Source organism: Tasmannia lanceolata, unplaced genomic scaffold (assembly GCF_043159265.1).
Source record: "Tasmannia lanceolata isolate RefF3 unplaced genomic scaffold, GAP_Taslan_0.1 ptg000004l, whole genome shotgun sequence".
Lineage (NCBI taxonomy): Eukaryota > Viridiplantae > Streptophyta > Magnoliopsida > Canellales > Winteraceae > Tasmannia > Tasmannia lanceolata.
Window position 1 is genome coordinate 4,997,108 of NW_027518681.1, and position 27,061 is coordinate 5,024,168.

A 27,061-nucleotide genomic window follows, 5' to 3' on the forward strand; every position below is an offset into this window, starting at 1 on the left:
TTTAACTATTGAAAGATTTACCTTCTCCTCTCTCAGATTTCCTTTTCCTTCTCCTCTCTGATTTCCTTTTCCTTCTTCTCTCTCAGATTTCCTTTTCCTTCTCCTCTCTCAGATTTCTTTTTTTTTTCCTTCTCCTCGTCTGCGAGCCTCTATTTATAGCCTTAACCTGAATTATTATATTATTATTTTATTTATTATTTTATTTGCATGAACAGTAACTTGAATTATTATATTATTAGTTTATTTGCTTGAATAGTAACTTGAATTATTGTGTGGGACCTACTTGTTGTGGGACCTACTGTTGGTAGGACCCGCTTGTGTGGGGCCCGCTGATGTGGGACCTGCTTGTGTGGGGCCCGCTGATGTGGGACCCGCTTATGTGGGACCCGCTTGTGAATAGTACTCGGTGGGTCCTACTGTGAATAGTACTTTTACATAGTACTTCTCAATAGTAAACTTGCATAGTATTTCTGCATAGTGATTTTGTGAATAGTAATTACGCATAGTGACTATTGGTAAGTTTTAATATATGTAAATATCTAAGCCTTTTTAGTTGACATCTGGGGCGGTGGCTTAGTGGTAGGAAGCCGTTCAATCCTAGCTCAGGATTGGGTTCGAATCGCGTATGCCCCATTATGCCAGATGTCCTCATGCCCGATTAACTCGGGGAAAAATGAGTAATGGCCGATGATTACCCACCTATGAGGCCATTTTTTATTATTTGTATGTAACAGATATATATATATTTTACCGGTTCTTACACTCATACTGACTTGAGTGTCGAAGGGCCTGTCCGGAGTAAAACCCGGGTTGGTCTTCTGACCTCGCTTGCCTTTGTGCATGACTCATCCCTCGTAGCAGGACTCAGCCACTTCGCTCCCCTTCACTCCGGTCCCTCAGGACTCAGCTCCTCTGGTCATCCAGCTCAGCTCTTACGTCACTGTCGTACCTGTTACTGATTTTCGGTCTAACAGTTTGCTTGAGAGAATAGAGTCATTTCTTCTCCCATGGTCCTTTTGTTTTCTCTCTAAACACTTAAGGCCCTGTTTGGATTGCAAGAAAAATGTTTGTGATGGAAATTTTTTCTTCCCACAATTTAAAAGAAAACAATATGAATGGGAAATCATATGGTAACCGAGAGTAAGACTAGTGGGAGAAACCAACAATGGCATTGTGCCATGTGTGCAACAAACAATTTGTTCGTTTCCTGCTTGGATGTAAAATAGGTTTCCCTTGCATTACTCCTATGATTATAATTAATTTAGAGGGATATCATCATGAATTGAAGGTCCCTCTAAATAAAAATTGAATAGGGTCGGTTCACATTTCCTTTTTCGAGTGGAAAATATGTAGGAAAGTTTAGAAATATTTTTCCTTTCCAAACTTTTCCAAAAAAATCCTGCCATCCAAATGGTTGCCAAAGGGAGAAGATTAGAGGCGTTTCCAACGCCGCTGATCTTCCACACATCTTCCCGATGCATGTTTGGTTGCCATTTTGCATTGAAACTCCCTTTGACTCGCAGACATCTTCTAGATATCATCATTGCCTTTTTTTTTTCATATGTGGCATCTACGTGGCAGCAATGTTCCCTCCTCTAATATCCTCCCCATCTTTTACCGTTTTGGTAAAATTTGGGTGGAAGAAGAGGAGAAGATTCTTGTCTTATTCCCTTTTCTCTCTTTCTCTCTCTTCCACCCTCTATTTTGGTAATGACACTACTACATCTTCCACTAATTTTCTCGAGGATTGCTGCGCAACCAAACACTATTTACCACTCGTATGCTATTCTCTTCCCCATCTTCCATGCTTGTCTACTTCCCTTCGACATCTTCTTCTCCTAATCTCCCAGCCACCTTTGAGCAACCAAACTGTTCAAACCCCTGTCACTTCTTATCTCCCAACCCTATTCTTTCTTTCTAAACTATTATATCCACAATAAAAAATGAAATTCCTCAATCCTAATTTGCAATCTAACTGTAATTGTGATAAAAATACAAAATAATGAACTTATTTAGAAAATATGATGGTTAAAACCAATCTGATCACGCTGAAAAAAACAAGAAAATAACAAACCCAAAAATAATAAGAGCATTTTCCGTGGTTCAAAGGCATTGCTTACTTGCATGAGAGAGAAATCACAATCTCCTACTATGAAAGAATACACGAAGATTACTACATGATTTAAAAATCCTAGACGGGGAAGATCATGAGCAAAACCAAAACAAAAATTAAGAGAAAGGAAATCAAGTTGAAGTTCTCACATTTTATGTCGTATTGTAATGAACGTGGAGAAACAACTCAAAATTGTTTATAGTGGCTGGTTTGACATGCGACAGACCAGCTGAGAAATGCCTTTTGCGATGGATCAAAAAAATTCCGGCAACCAAACGGAGCTAAATTATTGGGAAATGATATCAGCACAACCATGTTTTAATATTTCAAGAAACCATCCTGTTGTTTGTTTTTTTGATTGATTGGTGTGAGCTTTTTGAGAAATGTAATAACCTTTTGACAGCTCTTTACATACTAAAAGACAAGATGGATTGGTGAAAATATCAAAACATGGTTGTGCTGATATCATTTCCCAAATTATTTTACCACTGTAAATATTTATTCCTATCTGTTTTAGGAAAATGATACCAGCACAACCTTCTAAATTCAGATCGGAGGGTTAGGATCAACCTATGGAAATGATTTTCTGGGGCACAACCTATTTAGGATGTGGCCCATCTAAAGTGGGGAAAAAGTGAGGAGTGCCCTCATCAAAATACAGCAGTGCTGTTAAGATGTGTCAGTGCAAATATCAAAACATGGTTGTGCTGATAACATTGGTTTATGGGTAAGAATAGACCATACCCAAAAGAATAATAGTTCAAAAGATATGTTCTTCTGGTAGACCCGTTTGGCACAATAGTGGAACTACTTGGTCAGCCAATGATGGGATCAACGGTCTCGATTGCACACACATTTCCACGTGGTTCCTAGAATCAATCGACACCATTGATTTCGAGTGGAGTATGAGTTCTACAGTGAGATAAAACATAAGTAAAAGATGGAAAACTTGGGTAGTGGGCCCCACGCCACCCCACAAAGCCCATCCAAAGCCGTGGAATCTGACGTCTATTTCAGAGTCACATCTCTCCCCTCTGTAATGGGCGCCACGATAGCAGTGAACTTTAATGCAGTGAAAGACCAGAGTCAGAGCCAGGGTCAGGGTTAGGGTTAGGGTTAGGGTTTAGGAGTTTCGTGTATAAAAACTCGAAAGAAAGGGTGTAGTCAGTGGAAAGGCCCCACGCTTCCTTCTCCTCTGTAGTATTCTCTACCAGGTAGTTGGAAGACGCTGATACGTCTCAAATTCGATTTACTCTCCCGCCTCATACAAAAACCCTAACCCTAACCCTCTCTCTCTCTACAGAGCGGATGAAAGAAGAAAAATCGGCGTTATTTACCTCTTTCTAGAAAAATCGGATGCTTCTTTCTTCTGGTATTGTTTTCCATTAATCTTTACTCTTTCCGTTTCTGAGATATTGAAATCTATGAGTTCAAAAGGCTGCGATTCGTTTTCTGCTCTTGTTTTATTAAAGATTCGTATTTTAGGAAGAGAACTCGTAAAAATCTGGTAGTGGATGAGCTAGGTTTTAGAGAAGAGGTTTCCGAACCTTCGATTTCTCTCGTAAACTGTTAAAAAAATCTCTAATTACCGAGAAAAGAGTAGAATTTCTGAAAAAAAAAGAAGATCTGAGAGAGACAAAAAGCGAAAGAAGATCTGAGATTTTAAAATCTACGAGTTCGAAAGGCTGCGATTCGTACTTTTGGAAGAGAATTAGTTTTATGCAAACCTTCGATTTATCTCGTCAGTTGTTTGAAAAGCTCTAATTACAGAGAAAAGAGTAATTTTTCCGAAAGAATATAGTTCTCTGAGAGAGAGAGAGAGAAGAAGAAAGAAGAACTAATTACTGAGAAAAAAGTAAAATTTCTGAAAAAAATTAGATCTCAGAGAGCAGAGGAAGAAGAAGAAGAAGAAGATCTGAGATCAGGATGGGGAACTGTCAAGCAGCAGAGGCAGCAACGGTCGTGATTCTCCGGCCAGGAGGGATCATCAATAGGATCTACTGGTCAGTGAGTGCTAACGAGATAATGAATTCGAATCCCGGCCATTATGTCGCCGTTGTAACGGCTTCCGTGTCGGAAAACGGTACGCCGATAAAGCATCTTAAGCTTCTCCGACCTGACGATACGTTACATATCGGTCACGTTTATCGCCTCATCAGCTTCGAAGGTAAAGAACTAAGAACTAAGAAGACACTATTCACCGTATTTTCCGTACTTTTTTTCGTTCTTGACTACTTTGCCCTTTACAATTTGGTTTTTTACCGTTTTGTCCTTTGGTATTTGCAGAGGTTTTGAAGGAGTTTTCAGGGAAGAAGTACGCGAAGCTTAGCAGGCTTTTGTCGATGCAGAGGCAGCAGCAGAAAGGGTATGGAAAGGAGAAGAAGGAAGGTGCAGGAGGGTCCAAAAACGATTCAGATGGAAAATCGGTGAAGGTAAATTCTGATTTTTATGAGGGTATTTTCGTCAATTTTTTTTGTGGGTTTCGAGACCCTGAAATTCTGGGGACTTGGTGGGATTCGTGCGAGTAAGCTAAGCTTTACGTATTTTCTGACATTCTAATCTGTTCGCCTATGTTTTTTTAAGTCTGCTTTGGAAATGGTATTGCCACCCCCACTTGTTTTGCACTTTTGCTCCTACCCCCATTTCATGCAAATTACCTCGTGCAAATGGTATTGCCACCCCCACTTGTTAAGGTCGTTCCCATGAGATTTGATTTGTTGGGCATGGGCCATCTAAATGGACCCAACAAGATGAACGGTTCGAATAACCTTACACTTCAGATTTTTAGAAACGATTGAAGCCTAAAACTGATTATTGGGCTAAAAAACGTAAATTTGAGTCCAATAATCGGTTTGGAGCTGCCAATCGGTTGTCATAATCTGAAAGGGTCTGTTCGTTTTGGATTTTAACAATCGATTTTGAGTAGGAAAAAAAATCATCAGCCATCGCTTTACAGTTCGAATCTAAGGCCCTGTTTGTTTTTTATTTTGAGAAACGATTGTGAGTCTAAAACTGATTATTGGACTCGTACATTTAATTTTGAGTTCAGTAATAAGTTTTGGACACAATCAATTCTCAAAATCCAAAACAAACAGTGGCTGAGATTCTAGATAATGTTTGATACCCTGAAATTTTCTTCTTTTTCCGAATGAAAAGAAGAAAAATTCGGTCAATGGAAAATGCCATTTTGGAGTTACTTGGAGTCGAATAATCAGTTTCGGACTCAAAATCGATTGTCAAAATCCAAAATGAACAGGACCTAAGCAGTTTTAGTGTTATAGACTTATAGGTTGCTGGTAGCTTTTGGGTGCTTTTGTAAGAGTCTTGAATGTAACCTGCAAATTTTACGTCAATGATGAATAGGCCTAATTAATGGTGTAAGGGTCCACCACCTAGACGTGGTGTGTAGGGTCTAAAACTAACTGTTCACGGTGGAGAAACTTGTTCCAATGTGAAAGCTAATTTGAAAAAACAAAAAAGAAAGAAATTTTCAAAGTAAAGATGATGATTTGAAACTGCACTGCATTGATTTCAGGTGGAGGAGCAGGACGCATGCCGAGTGGGAAAAAATGGGGGACTTGCAAAGAGTAGACAATGGAGGCCAGCCTTACAGAGCATCTCAGAGTTTGGGAATTGAGCCCCATTTCTCACCTCCATGTCTTCCCAAAACCCAATAAAGAAGAAGCCCCTTCTCTCTTTACATCTCTCCATATCTCTCTGTAAGACCTTAGTCAGAGACTGAGAGTAAGGGTTTTGTACTTTTATTTCATAAAAATGTCAGTCCAAGAACTTCAGTTTTTTTGTCTTTTCTGCCTGCAACTTAACGCAGCAGGTGTTTGTGGATAAGAATCAGAATCTGATACAAGTCATTTTTCAGAGTGCTTTCTAAGGAGAGTAAAAGAGAGAGGGTTAAAGAGTGAGGTGGGTGAAGTGAAGTGCACGTCTGCTCTGATTAGGTGGGTGGTGGCACTACCATTTTTGCAACCTTTCTTCTTAGCCAAAAGAAAGAAAAAAGAAAAGTGGAGTGCAAAGATTCTGCTCCGCACCACACAGAAAAGTATCCTTCACGAAATCTTTGTTTAGCAAAATGACAAAATTCCACCACCGATTGCTTCTTCCTTTTATTAGTTAATCTAATGATGGCGATAGCAATTAAACCAGCACTTAATGAGAAGATTTGTCTTGGTCATCTTAGTAAAGTAATCATGATTAGCTTTTTCAAGGGGGTGTGTGTGTCTGTGTGACATCTGCTTGTGACAAAGCTAAGTAGTTGTCACCCTTCAAATTAGGACTTCGACCCTTATTAGTGGACGATTCTGATTAATGAATTGAATAATTGACCTCGTGGAGAGTTAACATGGAAAGAGTTAGTGTGCTTTATAGTTTGTGTTGGACAAATTTTGTTTGAATAACTAATGTATCCTTTTGCTTGAGTGGTAAAAGTGCTTCCCTTTTGGACTTTTGAGGGTGGTCATGCTCATGGTCTCTAGTGCTGGTGTTGAGGTGAACTAGTGATAGAGTCTACCTATGATAGTAGTCTCTGTTGACCTTTCGATGTGTATCAGGGTAAAGGGCGATGATTTTTTCACCCTCTGTAGGATAATGCGGTCCCCTATTAACATGATTCGACGTAAAAAAGCGTTAAAAGTCTGCCAACAATTCACGGTACAAGGGGGGCCTCATTATCCTACAAGGGCGGAAAAATCATCTCCCATTAAAAGTCTTATTATAATTCAAAATTACATTGTGTACCCTCTCCTGTCCTTTAGCTTCTCTCTTTGTCTTCTAGTTTCTCTTTAGGCCTTTAGCTGTAATTTTCAAATTTCCATCACCGTTTTGGCTTTTGAGTAGGACTGTCAATTGGGATGGGCAAGCTCGAAGCCCGTTCGTTCGGTCTACTAAAAGGCCGCCCATAACTAAAATGAGAACTAGCCAAACCAAGCTTGGTCAAAACTCGAACTCTAATTTGGGTTGAGTTTGATCAAGGGTTGTCATAGGCCCGGGCCTAATTATATATTTACTATTTAATATTTTAAGATTTTTTATGCCTTTAAAAATCAATAGATATTAATTAAATAGGTTACTTAAATATTAATATCTTATAGGCTATAGTTCGATATTAAATATGGTTTTTTTTCTTTATTTTGCCCCTCTTCAGCCTACTCCATATGAACGGTTTGGATCATCATATCCTATAGGCTATAGTTTGACCTCAGATTTATTAAATGAAAAAGACAAAATCTGGGAAAACATCAATCGGTGTGGCTTTTCTTACATGTCAAAGCCAACAAGTTTAATGATTTTCTATGAAATTGGCTTTTCTGTGCTTGGCTTAGTCTTTTCTCGTGCCAAAAATAAGTGGTGATGGGCAAGCCCAAACTCGGCCTGAAGCCCGTTTTGGAGTTTGGGCTGAATTTGGGTAAACAAATTTTCTAATTTAGTCAGGCCCGAAGCCCGTTGTATAGACATGGGCTGAGCTTGAGCACCTCAAGCTCGCCCAAGCTCGGCCGATTGACAGTCCTACTTTTGAGTGAGGTCTCCTGTCCCAGACTCGAAGAATGAGAGGCCAAGAGTATCTATTTTCACTGTGAAAAAAAATTGAGAGGGTGTATATGTACTGGAGTTGATGCTCTAAGGCTCTGTTTGGACGCATGTAGACTGCCTGGGTACTAGGAAAATAGTCACTTGGCATTTCCTTGGAAAATGTGTGGTGCTTGGTTTCTAAAAGTAGAATTGTGGAAAAAATTTCAAAATAACCTGGCTTTATAATACTCAAATTACCATGAAAAACAACGCCGGAGCAGAATCAGTCGGGAGAAAAAACACCTGAGTAGAAATCAGAAATTACTTGGGAACAGAACAAAATGCCACGCAAGCGTAAGAATACGAAACCGGCAGAAAAATAAAATAAAATCTTACCATAGAAAAAGGGAGCAAAGCATCTTGTTCTCATCATCTTGAACAAGAATTAGGGGAATGAGTACCAAAAACCTCACCATCTTGTATATAGTGGCAATCGGGAAACCCTAGCGCTCTCACCATCTTAAAAGGAATTACTCTCACCATCTTTCTTTAGAAATGAGGGACTAGGAACTAGAATCGATGTCGAAGCAAGAAATAGATCAATAAACCCTAGTAATATTTCTTCAAAGGAGTTGCACAAAACGAGAATACGATATACATATTTGATTAACCTATACTTTCTAAGAAAAAATCCCTCGATTTTGAGTTCCTTGGTTGGTGTGCACTAATTGATGAGAAGATGAGAGAGCACCGCTTAAGATGGTTTAGGCATATCCAATGTAGGTCTTTAGATGCTTCAGTGAGAAGAAGTGACTCGTGCCAAGTTGATGGAGTAAAAAGAGGTAGGGGCTGACCGAAAACAACTTGGGCTGAAACAGTGATGAAAGACATGAGGGCTATAATTATAATAGATAACATAACCTTGGATATGATAGAATGGAAAAAAATGATCCAAGTAGACGAACCCAACTAGTGTCAGGATTAGACTTAGTCAATATGAGCAGGGCTGCCAACTCAGCCGGCAGCCTCCCAACAATGCAAGTTATCGCCCAACAATCATCTTTTTTATTGGCAACCAAACAGTAGGGGTGCAACTTGGGTTGGGTCGGGTTGGGATTTTGGTAAAAAATGAATTGGAATTGACCCGATTTCGACCAGATTTTAAGGTAAAAAAACTCAACCCAAATTCCCAAAAATCGACCTGAGTTGCACCCCTTCCAAAATACAACATCGTGTTTGGGCCCCACAGACCCACAAACAATGCCTTGTACTTCCTGGCTTTTGGCAACCAAACTTAGCTTCAGAGTTATTAGAGAGAAAACTATTGAGTACCTTTTGTGAATTTTTCTTTTTAGCTTTTCTTTTTAATTTTTCTTTTATTGCTTATTTTTTTGTTTTACTATTATTTCAGTTTTGACAAGCAAATGAATGAGGCCTCATCTTTATCTTCCTGTTGGGTAACATTTTAGAGCATTTCCTAATCGTGTCCTTTAACTAAGGGTGTCAATTTAGTGTCTTCTTAAGAGACGTACCTTGTACAGAGATATATATGCATATGAATAGATACATGTTTATCTGAGTTTTCAGTTACATGTTTCTATGGTTCTTCCTGTTTACAAAGGTTTTGGGTCGTTTTTCTTCTCTGATCAAAGCTGCATAAGGCATGTTCACTAGGCATCCGGGTAGCGTGATTGCGCACCCCATGGAGTGAAGTTGTAGAATCTTGAAGACATACGCCCGAATAACCAATTTGCACTGTGACTATCGTATGAGGGGCGATATCTGTCTCAATGATAAAAAGTTTAGAATTGTGCCTCAACTCATCTGTAGATCTCTCTTTATTATTTCTTTATTGATTTTATTTCCACAAATCTATTACAACATTATCTTCATATTCATTGGTGTAATATGATATTCCATTATTTCCCTGCAACAGTCTCTCTCTAGGGTGTCGATGGACCCTCCTAGTCAAATCGACCATCAAAATCTGAACTTAAATGGATAGGATCTAGACACATCACTAGGATCTATGTTGATATTTTGGATCCCTATCATAGGATGCAAAAGAGCTTTCGGAGCGGAGACAACTAAGAAATTAAAAACTCATGCGACGGTCCTAAATCTGATTTTATGTAATACTTTGTGAAAAAAGGATTGGATAGGGACCGTCACAAAAAGGAATTTTGCGGTAGGGGTGCAAACTTGGGTCGGGTCTGGTCAGGTTGAGGTTTTGCTAAAAAAATGAGGTTTTGCTAAAAAAATGAATAGGAATCAACCTGAATCCGACCCGATTTCAAGGTAAAAGCTCAACCCGAATTCAAAAAAATCGACCCGAGTTGCACCCATATTTTTCAGCTTGCTGTTGCATGTGAGAGGAATTATAATAAAGACCATGCCTTCTAGGATCATTCCTTGTGGCTACTTTCAAGGATGCCCAAAAATTTCTAACTAGTGATCGGATGAAGGTTAATTAGAGAAGTTTCCGATGTGGGATCTTGCTTTTGCGTGGAAACCCCAACAAATCTTTCACGAAGGAAGACATAATTTTCTGTGGATGTTTTGGTTATGTTATATATCTTTATGCAGAAATTTTCAGCATCTAGGGCCGTGTTTTAATGTGAGAAAAGGATTTTAAGTTAATTAGAGAAGAGAATTTATATGGTGTGGCCGTATAAACCCGTATTTTTCAAAAAGTACTATACGGTCCACTTCAAAAAGCAAGTGCTCGTCCTAATTCTCCGATTTATAGAGGGACTGCACATTATAGAAACTTCTATTGATTGGAGGGTTAGGATCATCCTATGGAAATGATTTTTGGGGCACTACCTATTTACGTTGTGGCCCAACAAATGAACAGTCTGGGGCACAACCTATTTATGTTGTCAAATGGACAGTTTGGATCATCCTATGGAGTTGGCCGTACCATACTTTTTGAAACATACAAGTTAATACGGCCACACATCATATAAATTCTCAGTACAAGAGTTGCTAGCAAAACAAGGTCCCGTTTTTAAATAAAAGATGATGAAGCATACCGTGCCATACTTGAAGGCTTTAACAACATTTTCAAGTCTCTTGGTTGTAATTTCGGACAAAACTTTTACATTTTAAAGCTAATAAAATATAATGATTAACGAAAAATTCTTCCTCCTTTAATGTGAAAATGAAACTTTTCTCCAATATTACATGGGATTTCAAAAAATACGGCCGGCAAAACCTACTTACTTTGTGGCCCAACAAATGGACGGTTTGGATCACCCTATGGAGTGGGCCGTACTTTTTTAAAAAATACGGGTTTATACAGCCACACATCATATAAATTCTCCTCTTTTACTCTTTTATGGGTACCGTATTTATATTGAAATACAATGCCCACATATTATATAAAATTTCCTCTTATTTAATCGGATCTTTATTTTACGTTCTCCTATAGTTAGCTGTTAAAGGCTCTTGCAATTGTCAAGAAGTTATTAAAATGGATTAAAAAGTACTTAATCAAGTCAGGAGTGCCATTATCAAAATTAGGAAATAAGACATCGATTACTAGACAATTGATAAAAATATGGGATTTGCTACCGTCCATCACAGAAGGCATTTCGAGGATGGCCTGTTGCATGTGACAGCCGCCACATAGGCTCCCTTTTCAGAGTAGATTTTGTCTTCATTGACAACGTGGCTGCTGTCACATGCAACATGCCATCCGTGAAATGCCTTCAGCGATGGACGCTAGCAAATCCCAAAAATATTAATAAATTAATTTTCTCAAACTTAGCACGAGGAGCTTACTTGAAAGGAAATTAAAGATTGAATGTGGAGTCATGCTGCCTTTGTAGTTTTCACCAATTTCAAATATCCATCCATCTAGAATATTGACCAAGGGTGGGGCTTATCAAACAAGAGAATTTACAATATTCAAGCAAACTAAGCTATCCAATAACTTACAAATGTTTTGATGATTAAATATGGGGAAAAACCTTTCCTTCATTTTTATCACTGAGAAATGATTGAGGAGGACCCTTTGGCCATGTTCGGCAACCATGAAAAATCACTCCTTTCACTAAACGTATGTGCTCGAACTTTCCTTTATCCCGTAAAATAGTGGTGAGTTAGAACTTAAGCAGTCAATAGGGAGGAGACAAGAGAGAAGAGAAAAAGAAGAGACAAAAGGATCATAAAACGCATAAATCCTGTACATAAAAATACTACTTCTTTATATTTGTCTGCTAATGATGTTATTTGAGCAGAGGTCAGTTGTGAATGCGATCACCAAAGCAATTCCGTATAACCAAGCAAATGTCTAAGAAATATTTAATATACAACATGTGATCTGATTGCTTGCCTTGGGAGAGATCAAATTCAACAATCAGCCCCTTTTCAGGCGATTAGCTGGTTGTGGACTTGTGACAACAGTCCTTAAAAAAATGCCTTTAAATACAAGGAGGAGGAAGATTCTATGTTTTGAATCTTTCTTTTTTAGCTTGAACCTTTGAAAAATGCACTGCATGCATGACAGACGCATTAGAACCCATGCAATCACTCCTTGAGTCACATTGGGGGTGATCATAGGAGATAACTCACATTGGGGTGATCATAGACAACCAAACACTACTTACTACTATTCTACAAGGTAAGTTCCAGGTAAATCAAATACTTCTCTCCTCCCGGACTTCCCAGTTGACTAATTACACTACCGATCTATGAGCTAAATACCTGCAACCAAAGAGAGATTCACTTCCACTATAATAAAAAAAAGTTATCTTTTTTTTTTTTTTTTGGAAATGATTTCTGCTCTCCAATGTTTTGATAAACATGCGCTCCAACTTTTGTTATGTAGTATTTAACAGGCTGTCACAGCAATATTACGGTTCTCAAAAAGCTCTTAAAGCCCTTAGGATCAAATGAAAAAGAGTAGTGGAGATCTATGCATGAGCAATTTCAATGGCCATCTGAGGTATGTAATAGTGATTCATGTTTATATAGATGACTATTTTAGAAATCAGCATGGTTTTAGAAAATTTGATCTTACAGTTGATATCAGAGCAAACCACAAAAATGTAAGACCATTAAAAAATTTGTTTATAGTGTGAGTGCACCCCATCCCCTAAAAACCAAAGAGGCTGTTTGGATACATGGATTTTAGAATCCAGATTTTAGTTCGAAATTCTGGATTTTACAATCAATTATCTTGGATTTTAAGTAAGAAATCCAGGTTTTAGAAATCTCTCCTCCATCTTGAGATTTCTAAAACTAAGAAACACGGGATGATCTCCTATTCTCTCGCTCAAAGAAAAGAGGGGTGAGAAATTAGAAAACGACAAACACTCTCCTTCTTCTCTCTTCTCCCATGGAGGAAATCCAAGAGTTTTAATTTATGGATATCCAAACGGCCCTGAAATGAACTATCCTTGAAAACCTAAAAAGATAACACTTCTTCCCCTTCACATGGACGAAGGAAGAAGACAAAGATATGGATGTTCTTTCATAAAAGACAAGGGTATTTTGTAGTTTTTCAGGCCCTCATTAGTTGTATACGACTTGAGCCTGATCCAATCATGGGCCTAAGCCTAGAGCCCGACCTAGTCATGGGCAAGAGCTTAAGCCCAGCCCACTGCCGGGCCTTATCATCTGTTTGGCCCAACACTTTTAAATGGACCTTAATGCAAATTTAAAACATTGGTAGTGTTGATCTTTTTATAGTTTAGTATATATATACAGGGATCTGTGTGTTTAGTATTTTGAGGATTTTTAGGAGATTTTGTGTTGGACTACAATTAGAGTTGGAGTTGGACATTTTTTCTCCTTTGTTTTAGGACTCCTAGATTAGCTAGGATTTGGGTCAAGTAATTTTATAAAAGGCCACAATTGTACACAAATTTTAGAAGCTTTTGATTAATAAAAGATCATTTTTAGTCCCTCGGATTGGTACGCCGCGGCCGAAATCCATCCAATACCATCATATTTTAGCCCTTCAAATCAGCCGCTAAACCTCGCCGTTGAAGCCCGTCAAGTTCCCCATGTGTTCACAGGTTAGCCACACCACTCTTTCCCTACTTCTTCAAACCGGTCAAAGGTTAGACTCCTTCCACATCTCTTTAGCCACCATCCCACCATGTCTTCTTAGTCACCTAACCTCTTGAAAATTAATGTACCTTCAGCCACTTTTAGCAGTCCAACCACAATCCATTCTTTTGGGAGATGATATTTTCTCCCCTTTGACGGATAAAATCCCCCCCTTAACGTTATCTGTTAACTCTCAAAGGGAAAGAAAAACGTTACAGGGGGGTGAATTTATCCTCAAGCAGTGAACCATTCTCACAAGAGGGGGGGGGGGGGTGTTGATATTTTATCTGTCGAAGGGGGGGATGGAAATATCATTCCCCATTCTTTTTCCCTAATTTCTAAACGTTTCGACAAAAAACCACCAACACCCACACCTCCAACCCATTGTTGACGAGAATCCACCTTTCATCAACCAAATTCCATTAGCTTCTATTCTTCCTTGTTTCTTGACCGAATTATTCGTTTCCTTTAATAACCCGATAATTCTTACGACAAATTAAAGAATTCCCTTCCCTTTAACAACCCTTCATGTTTTCTTAACAACCCAACCTCTAATGCCACCCTCTTGAACCAACCCATCATGAAACCCATAGAATTCTTGATCTTTAACCTACTCCGTCTGTAAGTTCCCTTCCCTTTCCCTTTAATTCAAATCTTCCGCTATCTGCCCTGCGTCAGATCCATACTTTTCTTTCTAATCAAGAAACAAATAACTTCAATTAATCCCCTTCTCAAGAACTAAGTATCCTTAAGTTCTTAACATTCACTCACATTTACAAATATAAGCACAAACTAATCCAAATAATTTGAGTGAATGGAGTAGCTTACTACCAAAGTGGTTCATTCACAAAGACTACATTTATGTCATAATTGAATAATGAATAAGTAATTCCGAAAAGGGAAAAGTGAGCGTACTCGGTCGAGTAGATAAGCTTATCTACTTAGTCGGCTAAAAACAGTGGGGGCCCACATTTTTTGAGTGATCCAAACCATTCATTTGAAAGGTCCTTACCTAGATAGGGTGTCCACAAAAATTCAGTCCCAAAAGATTATCCTAACCCATCCAACAGTGGACGGAAAATTGGGTAGATTTGTGGATAAACTGTGTCTGTCCTCCACATTTGGATGGGTTAGGATGATCCTATGGATCTGATTTTTTGTGGACACTATACATAGGTAAGGGCCTTTCAAATGAATGGTTTGGATCACCCAAACAATGTGGGCCTCCACTGTTTTAGCTCGACCGAGTAGATAAGCTTATCTACTCGATCGAGTACGGTCACTTTTCCGTTCCGGAAATTAGTTTTTTTAGATCGATTTTGTATTTTCAATTATAGCAAGCAATAGTTGACCTAAAAAAATGAAGAAAAGAAATAGTTGAGCCAAAGGAAACTACTATTTTGGAAGACAAAATGACTATATTTCTCCACATTAATTTTTGTTACAATCTCACCGGCCGGGTAACAACGTCGCATTACCGGTATCCATTCACACGATCTCCACATAGGATCTCCCCGACCCACCGGACCCACTTCTCTGCAAATGTCAATTCTGCCATCAACTATTGAAACGACGAATCACAAGGATCGAGGAAGCACTAATTCCTTTTTCAATATTAATATTATTATTAATTCTGCGATTGCTATGATTTATTTGATCTTATTTACTTGATCCAAGTTTAGTCATTAATCATTTGCTTAACACTATTTATTTCATTTCATTATTCATGCTTAATATTTATTTAAAGTCCGTCTATTTGATTTGCTCATTTATTTCTTTATCTAATGTTTTAAATTTCATTTATTAATCAACTCTATCCACCCTTACACACAAAAATATCTTCTTTTATATTTTTGTTGTTTTCAACCACCTACTTTTTAGCAAGTAAGAGAAAAGATAAAAACCGTGACTCATCCTTGCATGAATCGCTGCCCCTTGGTCATGGATGTTATTTGATAGAGAGAGACAATTCAAAACACATATCAAGACTCAAGAGAAGCCTCTTTCTCTACGCAAATTTAAGATGAATCGCTGCCCCTAGGTGATGGATGTTCTTTGATAGAGAAAGACAATTCAAAACACATATCAAGACTCAAGAGAAGCCTCTTTCTCTACGCAAATTTGAGAAGAAAACAAAAAGAGTTGTAGTGTTGCACTTTGCCACCACCAAAGGGAATGGCCAAACCAACCCAAAAATTTATGTGCTCGCCTTGTGAAACAATCCGGTCAAAGATCCTACCCATTCAATATGCATCCTAAAAACGACTGATGAGTAGGGGTGTAAACCAGCCGAGCCTGGCTCGTTAAGCTCGGCTCGGCTCGTTAAGCTCAAAAGCTTGGCTCGGGCTCGGTCAAGCTCGCGAGCCTTATCGAGCTCGGGTTATATTAAATTAACACCCCCCATCTTCCCTGGACAGCCCTATCTAGTGTAATTTGACTACTCTTTTTACACTACGGGGGGGTGGTCCAAGTAACAAATGGGGTTCCAAAAAGAAGTGACATATTTTGCCTTCCCCTTTCACTCCCTGGACAACCCTTTTAGTGTATATATTAATATATAATATTTGTATTTAAATATATTAAATTCTTAACGAGCCTTAACGAGCCAAGCCAAGCTCGAGCCAAAATTGACACCCTTACTGATGAGTGATGACAAAAAAAAATCCCTATATAACAATCAAAATGTTCGAAGTGGAAAAAAAGGAAAGTTCAGAGTCACCCTATCAATGCAAGTTTTTAGTTGAAGTGTTTGGTATCGTTTACCCTTTTTTTAGGGAATGATATGAGCACAACCATGTTTTTATAATTGCACCGTCCTTGGTTGTCATTTCTTTTTTAATTGGCTTGAGAGAGCTTTTTGGGAACTGTAATAAGTAATAATAACCTATGGGGAGTGATAAATCGACCCCTATGTGTCTTTCTCTCTTTCCTCTCTCTAACCCAGAGAGGAAAGAGAGAAAGACACATAGGGGGTCGATTTAAAATTGCAGCTGGATACGAATATGTTCATTAGATTCATAACCTAAGGTCCACTATTATTGTGTATCATGACCCAAACCTAACCACAAAATTTGATGGATCATCCTAGATCCCAACGGACGGAGGCTGCCAATGTACAAGGATATCATTCATAGTTTATCTATATCTATTTATTAGAGGTATTTCGTAATATTTAAAAACCCTAACGACAAATAATATTTTATCTTTTGACGTTTTGTTTCCGGGACACTCCGATGGACGGTCCAATTCGAAATGGATTGTGACCCAGATTCAAAAAGTAGGATCCAAAGAAACACTATTATGACAAGGATTAGACTGATAATGAATTGAATCTGAACGGATCATGACTAAGACATAGGTGGATTGGATCCTTTGACACCCCATGCAATACAAAAACGCAAACTTAGTACTTTAGAAATATAAGGAGAATAAATTTGACCCTATGTTTTCTTCTTGGTTTTTTTTTTTTTCTTTTTTTGGCCTTGAACAAGTGAAATTCTCTCTCTTCTAGAGTTTAAGTTGCAAAATTGTCTAGGATAAAGTCATAAGTTAGGATTGATTCTGTCCTAGACAATTGATCAACAAATGCCTAATTATCATTTGTATTGAAATAAGTTCTATCCCCAAAAATTATCTTGTAATCAAACAAGCCCTTGATGTATTGGATGACACCAATCATCTACTGAGAAATGAAACATTCCCCACCCCCCTTTGTTTTTACTTGAGACAGCCCTGTGTGGAGTAAAATAGTATTCACAAGTCATAACTCATAAACCCATAAAAAAAAGTCACAACTCATAAATACACTAGAAGGGCTATCCGAAGTAAAAAAAACAAAAAAGTGAGACTAACATGTCACTTCCCTTATCTAATCATAGGGGTGCAACCTGATCTTGGGTCAAGTTAAGGCCTTGGGAACCCAACCCAACCAAACATCGGAATAATGTTCTCATGACATTCTACTATAATGTTATTTTTCTTGTATTTTTCTATTTGGCCCTAGATGAACCCGAACCCAACCTGAACCAATTTGAACCCAACCCGTCCTGACTTGAAGGCAGGTTAGGTTAGGGTTGAGAGAATGCTATCTCGAGTTGGGTTAGGGGTTCGACCCAACCCGACCCGAGTTGCACCCCTAGAGACTACTACTACTAGCAATCAATGGACTATAATTGAATGATGATGAAACAAAACCAGCAACCCACTTTGGAGGTTTATGATGAAACAAAAACGTTAATAGTGTCCGAAAGAACTGATTTTTTATTCCTTTCAAAAAAAAAGAGGGTAGTATGTTTTAAATTTTGGGCCCACAGATGAAGATCAGGGATTTGGTACGTGGCACGGTACCCCATGAAAGGCTTCTCACACAAAGTTCTCTCCTCATATCATTCCCCATAAATAATGGGTTTGCATCAGGGCCAAAAGCATCTCGGAATCTCCGCATCTGTTCTACCGAATCACAACGAATATAACTTCTCGACCACATATCTCAAACCCCATTAGAGAGAGGAAAAAGAGAAAAGAATAGAACAGAAACAAATATCTTCTGATTCTTGAATTCTTGTTCTCATCGAAACCCCATGATTTTCAATTCAACGGGGTTCGTGTTTCGAACAAACACCATTCATTGATTTGATTTGTCATTTAATAAACCTTTTCCCTATCGGTTTTGACGTGTTAATCATCACTTCTATCGCACCCATCTCTGTATGTTCGTCAGAGACATGTTGAAACCCTAGATAAATAAGTGATAAGTGATAAATCCACCACCCTCTGTTCGAATTCCCTCGAATCCTCTTCTGGGTTTTGTTCTTAGCCGATTTTCCTTCGATTCCAGGTATGTTTCTGTAGTTTTCGCTTCTGGGTTTTTTATTATTTGGCTGGAATTTGAGTTTTTTAGGGTTTTTGTTTCTTTTTTTAATTGTTAGGGATGTTCTTTTGTAGGTTCTTTTTGATTTTTTTTTTATTTGGATTTTGTTGAAGGGAAGATATGATTGAGGGTTGTTTAAGCGGTGAGAATTCGAAAGCTTCTTCGGATTCAACTGAGAATTGCTGTCTTGGGGGTGAAGATGGTAATAGGGTTTCATTAAAAGAGGGTAAGGGGAAGAGATTGTGGAAAAAAGTGAAGTATCAGCTTGTTGAATATCATTCATTACCTGGTTATTTAAGGGACAACGAGTTTATAGTTGGACATTACCGATCGGAATGGCCGCTGAAACAGGTCTTTCTCAGCATTTTCACCATTCACAACGAGACTCTTAACGTCTGGACGTAAGGGTTCTATCCAAGAATTTAAATTTTCTTCTTCTCTTGTGGTTTATATATGGGTGTTTCCTTGTATTGTGAACTTTTAGTTTTTTATTTGTGTTGCATTATGGTACTTTGTATGGGTTCTTTGATTAGAGAAAATTGTTAATTTCCCTGATTTGGTAGCTTTCTTGACAAGGAAATAGACAATGTAGAGTTACAATTTGGAAAAACAGAGAGCTAAAAACTAACATATGATTCAGTTTTGGAATCTTCTACTTGCAACTTCATGCTGAATGTCATACAATTGAGATGGAATCTGTCCCTGTGATGATATTGAACATAAAAGATCAACGTAGAAACTCACAAAAGAAGATTCAGAAAACCGAGGGGAACAAGAACTACAATAGAAGCTATGCATGACGTTGTCTTGTCAATGTAAAATATAAATGGAAACAACCATCAAACACTCCATGCATATATAACAGATTTTCGTGAACAGCAACATAACTGTATTAACTGGAATAACAACCCAAAATCATCAATACAGTCTCTATTGGAATCATTTTTAAAAATTTAAGATCCTAAGGCAGTGGAGAACTAACAAATGAAAGAAGGCATAGGGAACAAATTACTAAGTAGGCAATCAATTTTTAGCACTTCCCCTCATTTCTAACTTCATGTAATTACCGCTAGCTTGTTGTGAAAATTCCCAACCATAAAAATAGGTAACCATTCAAGAAAGGCAGCAACATGCATTCCCAAATCAGCATAAACACAACGTAATAATCAACGACAGTTAATTTTTTTCATGGGAGATGCAGAACCTTTGAATTCATTCATCAAATAGAAGCTAAATCATCCCAAACATGTCCATACAATAGTCCCAAAAGAGATGACTGTCCCAAAAGAGATGACATGAATAGGACATTTGTGGAAGGAGATTCCATGAATGTCATTCGGTGGCTTAGAGGGACGATTGTCCCTCCTTCGAGATTGGCCCACTTTTCTATGAGATTCAAGACCGGATAGAAGGATCTTCAATTATTTTTAAGCACATTAGAAGGTCTGCAAAGAGGGTGAGCCTTGGCGCAACAGTAAGGTTGCTCCATTGTGACTTGGTGGTCATGGGTTCGAGTCACGGAAACAGCCTCTCTGCAAAGTAGGGGTAAGGCTGCGTACATCTAGCCCTCCCCAAATCCCGCAATGGCGGGAGCCTCATGCACTGGGCCACCCTTTTTTACATTAGAAGGTCTGCTAATAGTGAGGCAGATAAACTTGCTCGGGAAGGCATGGGTAGACAGGGTTGGAGATGTTTGATCCCCCCGATCATTGTTTTATTTTTATTTTTTTATGTTCATTTATTCGCTTATTGTGTTTCTCTTTGTACTATGTGGTCGACCATCTAGGTCTTCTGCTCTTTCCTTTTGAATGAAATTGCAACCATTCAAAACAAAAAAGTCCCAAAAGAAAAGAAAATCTAACTAATGAATAAAATCAGATCTCAATTGAATCTGTCACATAAATCATATATGTAGAAAAAAATACCTATGGCCCAAACAATACTAATGGGGTAGGTGAGTGATGGTGGATATCTAGGTAGGTTAATAAAGTGATAAGCTTTCCATTCAAAAAAAAAAAAGTGATTAGGATTCCATTAAAAAAAAATCCCATTAAAAGAAATAAAGTGTCAAGGATTAGTGAATGATTAGGTAAGGGTTGTGCGGTTAATGAGAAAGGTTTCAAGAGGAGGGGGAATGGGATAGGACATAACAAAGTAAAGGGAATTGGAATTCGTACCTAGGGCGGCTTGCCGAACTTTGTGCTCTTGTTGTCTAGCTGCATATTGTACACGAGAGAGAGAGAGAGAGAGAGAGAGAGAGAGAGAGAGAGAGAGAGAGAGAGAAGGATCACAACCTTGAGTTTTAGAAGAGAGATGAGGAGGAAAGAAGGGGGAGAAGGGAGGGGTTGGCTGGGGGGTGGACAGCCTCAGCCATGAGCGAGAGGGGAGGAGGAAGAGAGGAAAGAGGAAGAGTGGGAGGAAAGAAGGAAAGAAAGAGGAGAGGAGGAGGAGGAGATGTTGTTGGCTACACAAAACTGAGAGAGAGAAGGGTGGGTATTCCATGCAATCAATTTCCAGAGAGAGAGAGAGGGGGGGGGGGGGGGGGAGCTTTTGGGTTTTATATGAGAGGAGTTGTGATATAAGTGATTTATGTGGTGGGCCATAAGGGGCAACCAATGGGAAACAAATAAGTTTTACAGATTTAAATAGTGGGCCATAGCTGGTAGCCTAATAGAATTTAAGATGCGTGGGCCATGGTCCAATAGGATAAAAATTCTTTTAAAGGCTTAAGTGATGGGGGTTGGGCTTTTATCAAAGGTAGTGGGATGTAAATAATGGGCCTCGGTTTAGGATTGTGGATCATAGGTTAATGTGGAAACCCCATACGTCTAGAACCAATAAAAATGCGACAAAAGACTAAAATAAACCTTAAATAAATAATTACAAGATTTCCATCAAATTAATTACAAATAAATCTAATCCTAAGGTTACCGGATCACATCATAGCGGGATGTGTGTATCTATTAAAACAAGGGATGTGTAAAATCACTTACCGATGAATTTATGATACGGTGTTATGTATGGATAATGATAACTTAAAGCAAGCTTACAAAAGTTATTTGTTCCGAAGTCCATGCCTTCTTAATATTGTGAACTAAGTCTTCTGTGGTACTTGCATGAATGAGTGAGTCGTTCTGATCTTTTTTCATGGTGCCTTGATCCAAGGTTTTAAAGTTTGATTTTGTTGGTCGGCACAAAAATAGAAATATTTGGAAAATTTAGAGAAAATCTTGTAAAATCACAGAAACGTATGGAAATATATGTAAATGATGAAATTTTAAGATGAAATGTCGGAAAATGCTAGAAAAGCACAAATACATACTCAGAAACCATCACATAAACAAAAAATCCATCCATAATGGCTTAGTCGCATAGAACACCTAGTGGCATGTCTTATTGCACATATCTGGAACAATAAAGTCAATAAAGAAGTACAATGTAATGAAATATAAGAAAGTGCAATGACCAATCATCTCTCCAAGGACCCCAACTCTATGTCAATACGACATAGAGTTACAGGTGGTATTGGTCCAATACCGATCTGACATCCAATGCATAAGATACGATTACTTTGTTGTGTAGTCTAATGATGCTGCTTACCAAATATCATTCTCTACATTAATGAAATGAAATGAAATGCAAAGTAATATAACTTACAAAGAAGGCATTTCCCCTTTCTGTGCTTAGTCAGAGACTCATTATTTGTATGATGCTTAGGCTACGTCGAATACAACAACATAGCAAGAACTGCTACCTCACATTCGGAGTTGGAAGTTTGAAAAGCAAAATAAGAAGTGCTATAGTTGTAACAGGGAGCCAAAAAACGTGAGCGCGCCCCTTATTGAGAACTCAAGTTTCGCACTTGGTGCTCCTTCGAAATTCCCGTGACTTCATATTGAAATGAAAAGTGGGCCCACATTTGATTTAACTAGGATTGGCCCACAAACATGTTGACAAAGATAAAAAAAGATTAAATATTTTTCTACCTTTACAATTGTTCTTGACACCACCATTTGCATCATTTACATCCGAATGACTATTTATCAATAAATGCAACAAATCAAAGTAAAGATGATAACAACGATGAGTTTCAGTCTGAAACTTTCACATATGTTATTTTATTTTTTCAATTTGTAGTAGATTAGGGCAGGAATTTATTTGTTTTGAGAAAAATAGCTTTATATGCTACATATCGAAGCATCTTTCCAATTTTTTTTTCATTTCTACCATTGCAGTTGAAGTTCGGTCGATTTCGACCGAAATAATGAAGTGGAACGAATTCATTGAGATTTCGTTTCGGTGGGGATGGAAATGGAAATATTTCGGTCGTTTTGTGTCGGTTTTGGTGGAAATTTAAAACCATGCCCTAATCTTACTCCTTGATCAGTGACATCAGTCGTATAATTACTACTGCAATGTTAAGAAATTGTCTCTTAATCGTTCCAACTACTTAATGGCTTCAAATTTTTTCGTACAATAACAAATCACAGAGAGTAACTGGCATGAAATAGCTCACCTACTTTGAACCTTTCAACTTATATTAATCTAATTGCTTCTACAAGAGGTCATCCATGAGCCTATTATAACAACTTAACCATAGCAGAAGTATACTAAGTATAGTCCATCTCTTAATCAGCATCTTACGGATGGTTACCTTAATTTCTACATGCTACCAGTGTTATTAAATTGCGACTGAATGGTTTGATAGTACTTTGGACCTTCTTATTCTGTTACGACCGCAATTTACATTAATAAACTTGCCCAGAATTGCCAAAACGACTGAGAACCTTTTAGCTGAAATGAAATATTTGCTTGCTTGTGGGGGAAAAAAAACAACCATGAACCCACATCTCTTGCAACTTCTGCAACAATCATGACAAGATTGCTTCCTTAGCAGAAGCATGATCCAGTTATACCACACATACTCAACATCTTATAATTGCATCAGCAAGGAACCTGATCGATCCATGTAATTAGTGGCATGAATATTCAAAGTTAGAACAAACTATTTAGATGAAGCCATTAATAAGAGAAGTGAAGCGACAAGCAATGCAATCATATCCATCACATGTAAACATTACAACTATCGTGAGTCAACCATCATGTTTTAGCAATTGTTTTCTAGTTTGGGTCTCTAATCGTGTTTTACCCAGTTGTTGATTAAAAACTCTAATGCTTATTGCTCTGTTGTCACTCATTGTTTGACTCCATAACTGATTGATCTTCATTAGACTCCATGCTTTTGTACCTCTCCATTTCTTTGAGAAAACTTGGTTGATATCTTGTTTATCTTTCACTCTATTACCTTTGTATGTTTGTGAGCTTCCAATATTTTGATATCTATAGTACTTTTGCTTACTGTACTTTTTAGTTTGGAAAATTTTGCAGTGGTGCTTTTACTGTAGGATTTCTTTTTCTTCTTAGATCACACTATACTTATGTGTCAGGCACTTGATCGGATTCTTCATTTTTCTTGCTTTGACCATATACACGGCAATGAAAGTCCCAAAGGTTGTGGATCTCCATTCTCTGCAGCATTTGCCCGATGTTTTGAAGAGGGCCGATCTGCACAAGATGCACTCAGAACTCATGACTTGTCTTCCTTCTATACCAAATATGGCCGATTTGCAAAGATTGCGTGATGAATTAAAGACATTAAAGACCTCCTTGCCTTCGATGGACTTGCTTCCATCGTTTTCTGGTTGGCATCTTCTAGAACTTCTCACAAACTGTTTGCCTGAGAGATTTTCCAATGCCAACCATACTGATGTCTGTGTTCTGGTAAATATTCTCTGCTTCTTATATCCAGTTAGTTGTTGGTTTTAATTTTATGAGCCAGTGTTTAAAAACTCATACTTGGGGAAGAACTTGGGGAAATTAAGGCCTTGTCGAGTCGGGCGAGTTAGTGGGTGATGCAGTCAATTTTTCATTTACTTGGGCAAGTCAAAGGAGTTTGGGTTAACACAGAGAGACAAAATAGAGTCAACTTGGGCAAGTTGATGATTGATTCAGGAGTTTTTTTAAAAGTGTTATGAATGTAGTTCTCTTTTCTAGAAAATTGTCATGGAAAAATTTCATGTTTTACTTCATTAATTGGTTAGCAGATGGCTAATAGTTTAGGCGCCTCTTTGCTTTCCTCTTCTATAGAGGAGTCTGTTATTGAGTTCAATATAGAGAAAACAGAAAAAAAAAGAACTATAACTAGAAATGGTAAGTGGTAAAAACTGCTCATTTATTTTTCTGTTAACGATGATGGTTACTTTGATTTTTTGCATACTTGGGGAACTCTCTCTTTTCACCTTCGGAGTTGCTAGTAAAATTTTCCTTACACCACTGTACTATTTAAATACCAAGAGATGAAAGAAGATGTTTTTGTCTTTCCATGATTTTTACCCCATGAACTTTATCCAATATGAGATACTGAGATGACAGGAGACTAAGATTTCTTGTTCTCTTTGTATTAAAAAACCCAAGTCCACTAGATTTTCTTGTTTTCAATCACCTTTTGAGAGGCAAGATGCCAGAACGCCGGGGTTATTATTACGAAAAACAGTATCAACATTGTAATCAAGTCTCTTTTGTAGAATTATGTTGTATCTTTCTGTTTGTTTTCTTTTTGTTTCCTTCTCTCTTGTACTGCTGGGAATGAACCCCTTGGTCATCTTTTATGAATGAAACTGTTACCATTCAAACCATCTCAAAAAAAAAAAAAAAAAAAACTGTGACCATTCAAAATAAAAAATAAAAAATAAATTATGCTGATTATTGTTCTCATCATCACCATTATATCCGAATGTTAATTTAGTGTTTTATCTACCACGAGTTCAGCAGAGCGTGAAAGCAGATGTTGCCAACATGATAGCACCTCTAGTGGTTCGGCCGATCACCCGCTGGCCATTTTTCGCCTTCCTAGGCGGAGCCATGTTCTGTCTACTCGCCAGCAGCACGTGCCACCTTCTCTCCTGCCACTCCGAACGCTTATCCTACATCATGCTCCGGCTTGACTACGCCGGAATAGCTGCCCTCATCTCAACTTCCTTCTACCCACCAGTCTACTACTCCTTCATGTGCAACCCCTTCTTTTGCAACCTTTACTTGGGCTTCATAACACTTCTGGGAATTGCCACAATCATCGTCTCACTTCTACCAGTCTTCCAAAACCCCGAATACCGGAGCATGCGAGCAGGCCTTTTTTTCGGCATGGGCGTTTCAGGAGTGGCACCCATTTTGCACAAGTTGATTTTGTTCAAGCACCAGCCGGAGGCGATCCACACCACTGGATATGAGATACTGATGGGTGCTTTCTATGGGCTTGGAGCATTGGTCTATGCCACCAGGTGATGTATTGCCAATGAATTTTCTCTTGGAGTCTTTCATTTAAAGGGATAGAAACCATCTGTAGAAGAAGGGGATTTTGGATTTTGATAAATTTATGTTATTGATAATATATCAATTGGGTTGAGCATTGCTCCCATTCTTCTTCTATGTTCTTGTGTTCTAATTTCTTCTTCTTCCTGCATTACCAGGATACCAGAGCGGTGGAAGCCTGGGAAATTCGACATTGCTGGCCACAGCCATCAACTGTTTCATGTACTTGTTGTTTTGGGGGCTTTCACGCACTATCGGGCAGGGCTGGTGTACCTCAAGTGGAGGGATCTGCAAGGTTGTTAGGGTTCCAGTGATGGGTTCTTGAGAATTTAGGTTGATCTCAACATTGTATCAAGAATGGGTGACTGATATGATTGGATGGCCATATTACTCTATTGGGACTTTTAGTTTCTTCTGTTCTAGATTTACATAAACTGATCATGTTTTGTAAGAATTGGATGTTTATATATTATAGACATGTTATTAACTTGTTCAGGAAGTCCTGAATAAGTTTGTATCTGTTCAAAGCATCTTACATTAGTTCTTTTAAGCAGTAATGCTCTGATATTTTTCAAGTAAATTCCATTTGAAAAAGGTATACTTAGGTCGACAGGCGAAGTTGAGACCAATGATTTTCCACTAAGATAAGGTCATTAACTTATCCAGTATCAACTTAGATAGGGTTCACTGTATTTTCATGTCTAATCCTTACCTTTCATTTTGTTTTACACACTTTCTTCCCTCTGACGTTTTTTCAGAGATTTAAGATTATAGCATATGTTCATAGAAAGATATGGATGGTTTTATAAGAGTGAACCTTCTTCAAATGATAAATATCCCTTTTGCAAGAACCAAGCTTTCTCTCAGAGTGACAGAGTCTCATGCACTGAATATCATAATACACAATAGTACAGTGCACATATACCATATACCATGTTATTCAAAGATAGGTAATAAGCTTTTATATGGTGGCCGAGCGTTGAAGTGCAGATGGAGGCTTAGGGACATCCTGGATGATCTGCGGGCTACAATCCATTTACGTAGTGGCCCAACAATGAACGGTTTGGATCATCTTTTGAAGTGGGGCATGTATTAAAAAAATACTGGACTTCACGGGCCGTATAAAA

General features: G+C 38.2%; 2 protein-coding genes across 5 annotated transcripts; both read left to right on the forward strand.

The window, feature by feature from the left end:
• The first annotated feature begins 3,208 nt into the window (after window positions 1-3,208).
• On the forward strand, window positions 3,209-5,989 carry LOC143876097 (DUF4228 domain protein). The gene is made up of 3 exons (XM_077377734.1): window positions 3,209-4,280; window positions 4,400-4,545; window positions 5,649-5,989. Exons 1-3 carry the CDS (start codon window positions 4,040-4,042, stop codon window positions 5,748-5,750), a joined length of 489 nt encoding a protein of 162 aa, XP_077233849.1. The 5' UTR covers window positions 3,209-4,039; the 3' UTR covers window positions 5,751-5,989.
• Window positions 5,990-18,081: 12,092 nt separating this feature from the next.
• LOC143876099 (heptahelical transmembrane protein 4-like) lies at window positions 18,082-26,464 on the forward strand. Of its 4 annotated transcripts, none has more exons than XM_077377738.1 (5): window positions 18,082-18,533; window positions 18,680-18,967; window positions 24,014-24,347; window positions 25,398-25,903; window positions 26,093-26,464. In XM_077377738.1, exons 2-5 carry the CDS (start codon window positions 18,687-18,689, stop codon window positions 26,235-26,237), a joined length of 1,266 nt encoding a protein of 421 aa, XP_077233853.1. In that variant the 5' UTR covers window positions 18,082-18,533; window positions 18,680-18,686; the 3' UTR covers window positions 26,238-26,464. The 4 variants fall into 4 exon arrangements, with proteins under 4 accessions (XP_077233853.1, XP_077233852.1, XP_077233850.1 ...); XM_077377737.1 differs by having other exon boundaries at window positions 18,083-18,533; window positions 18,641-18,967; window positions 25,395-25,903; XM_077377735.1 differs by having other exon boundaries at window positions 18,083-18,533; window positions 25,395-25,903.
• The last annotated feature ends 597 nt before the right edge of the window (window positions 26,465-27,061 follow it).

Coding starts and splice junctions, on each gene's coding strand:
- LOC143876099 (XM_077377737.1), top strand. CDS start 18,687: ATGATTGAGGGTTGTTTAAGCGGTGAGAATTCGAAAGCTTCTTCGGAT. Junction 24,348..25,394: donor ATACTGATGTCTGTGTTCTG/GTAAATATTCTC, acceptor CCACGAGTTCAG/CAGAGCGTGAAAGCAGATGT. Junction 25,904..26,092: donor GCATTGGTCTATGCCACCAG/GTGATGTATTGC, acceptor CTGCATTACCAG/GATACCAGAGCGGTGGAAGC.
- LOC143876097 (XM_077377734.1), top strand. CDS start 4,040: ATGGGGAACTGTCAAGCAGCAGAGGCAGCAACGGTCGTGATTCTCCGG. Junction 4,281..4,399: donor TCGCCTCATCAGCTTCGAAG/GTAAAGAACTAA, acceptor TGGTATTTGCAG/AGGTTTTGAAGGAGTTTTCA. Junction 4,546..5,648: donor CAGATGGAAAATCGGTGAAG/GTAAATTCTGAT, acceptor CATTGATTTCAG/GTGGAGGAGCAGGACGCATG.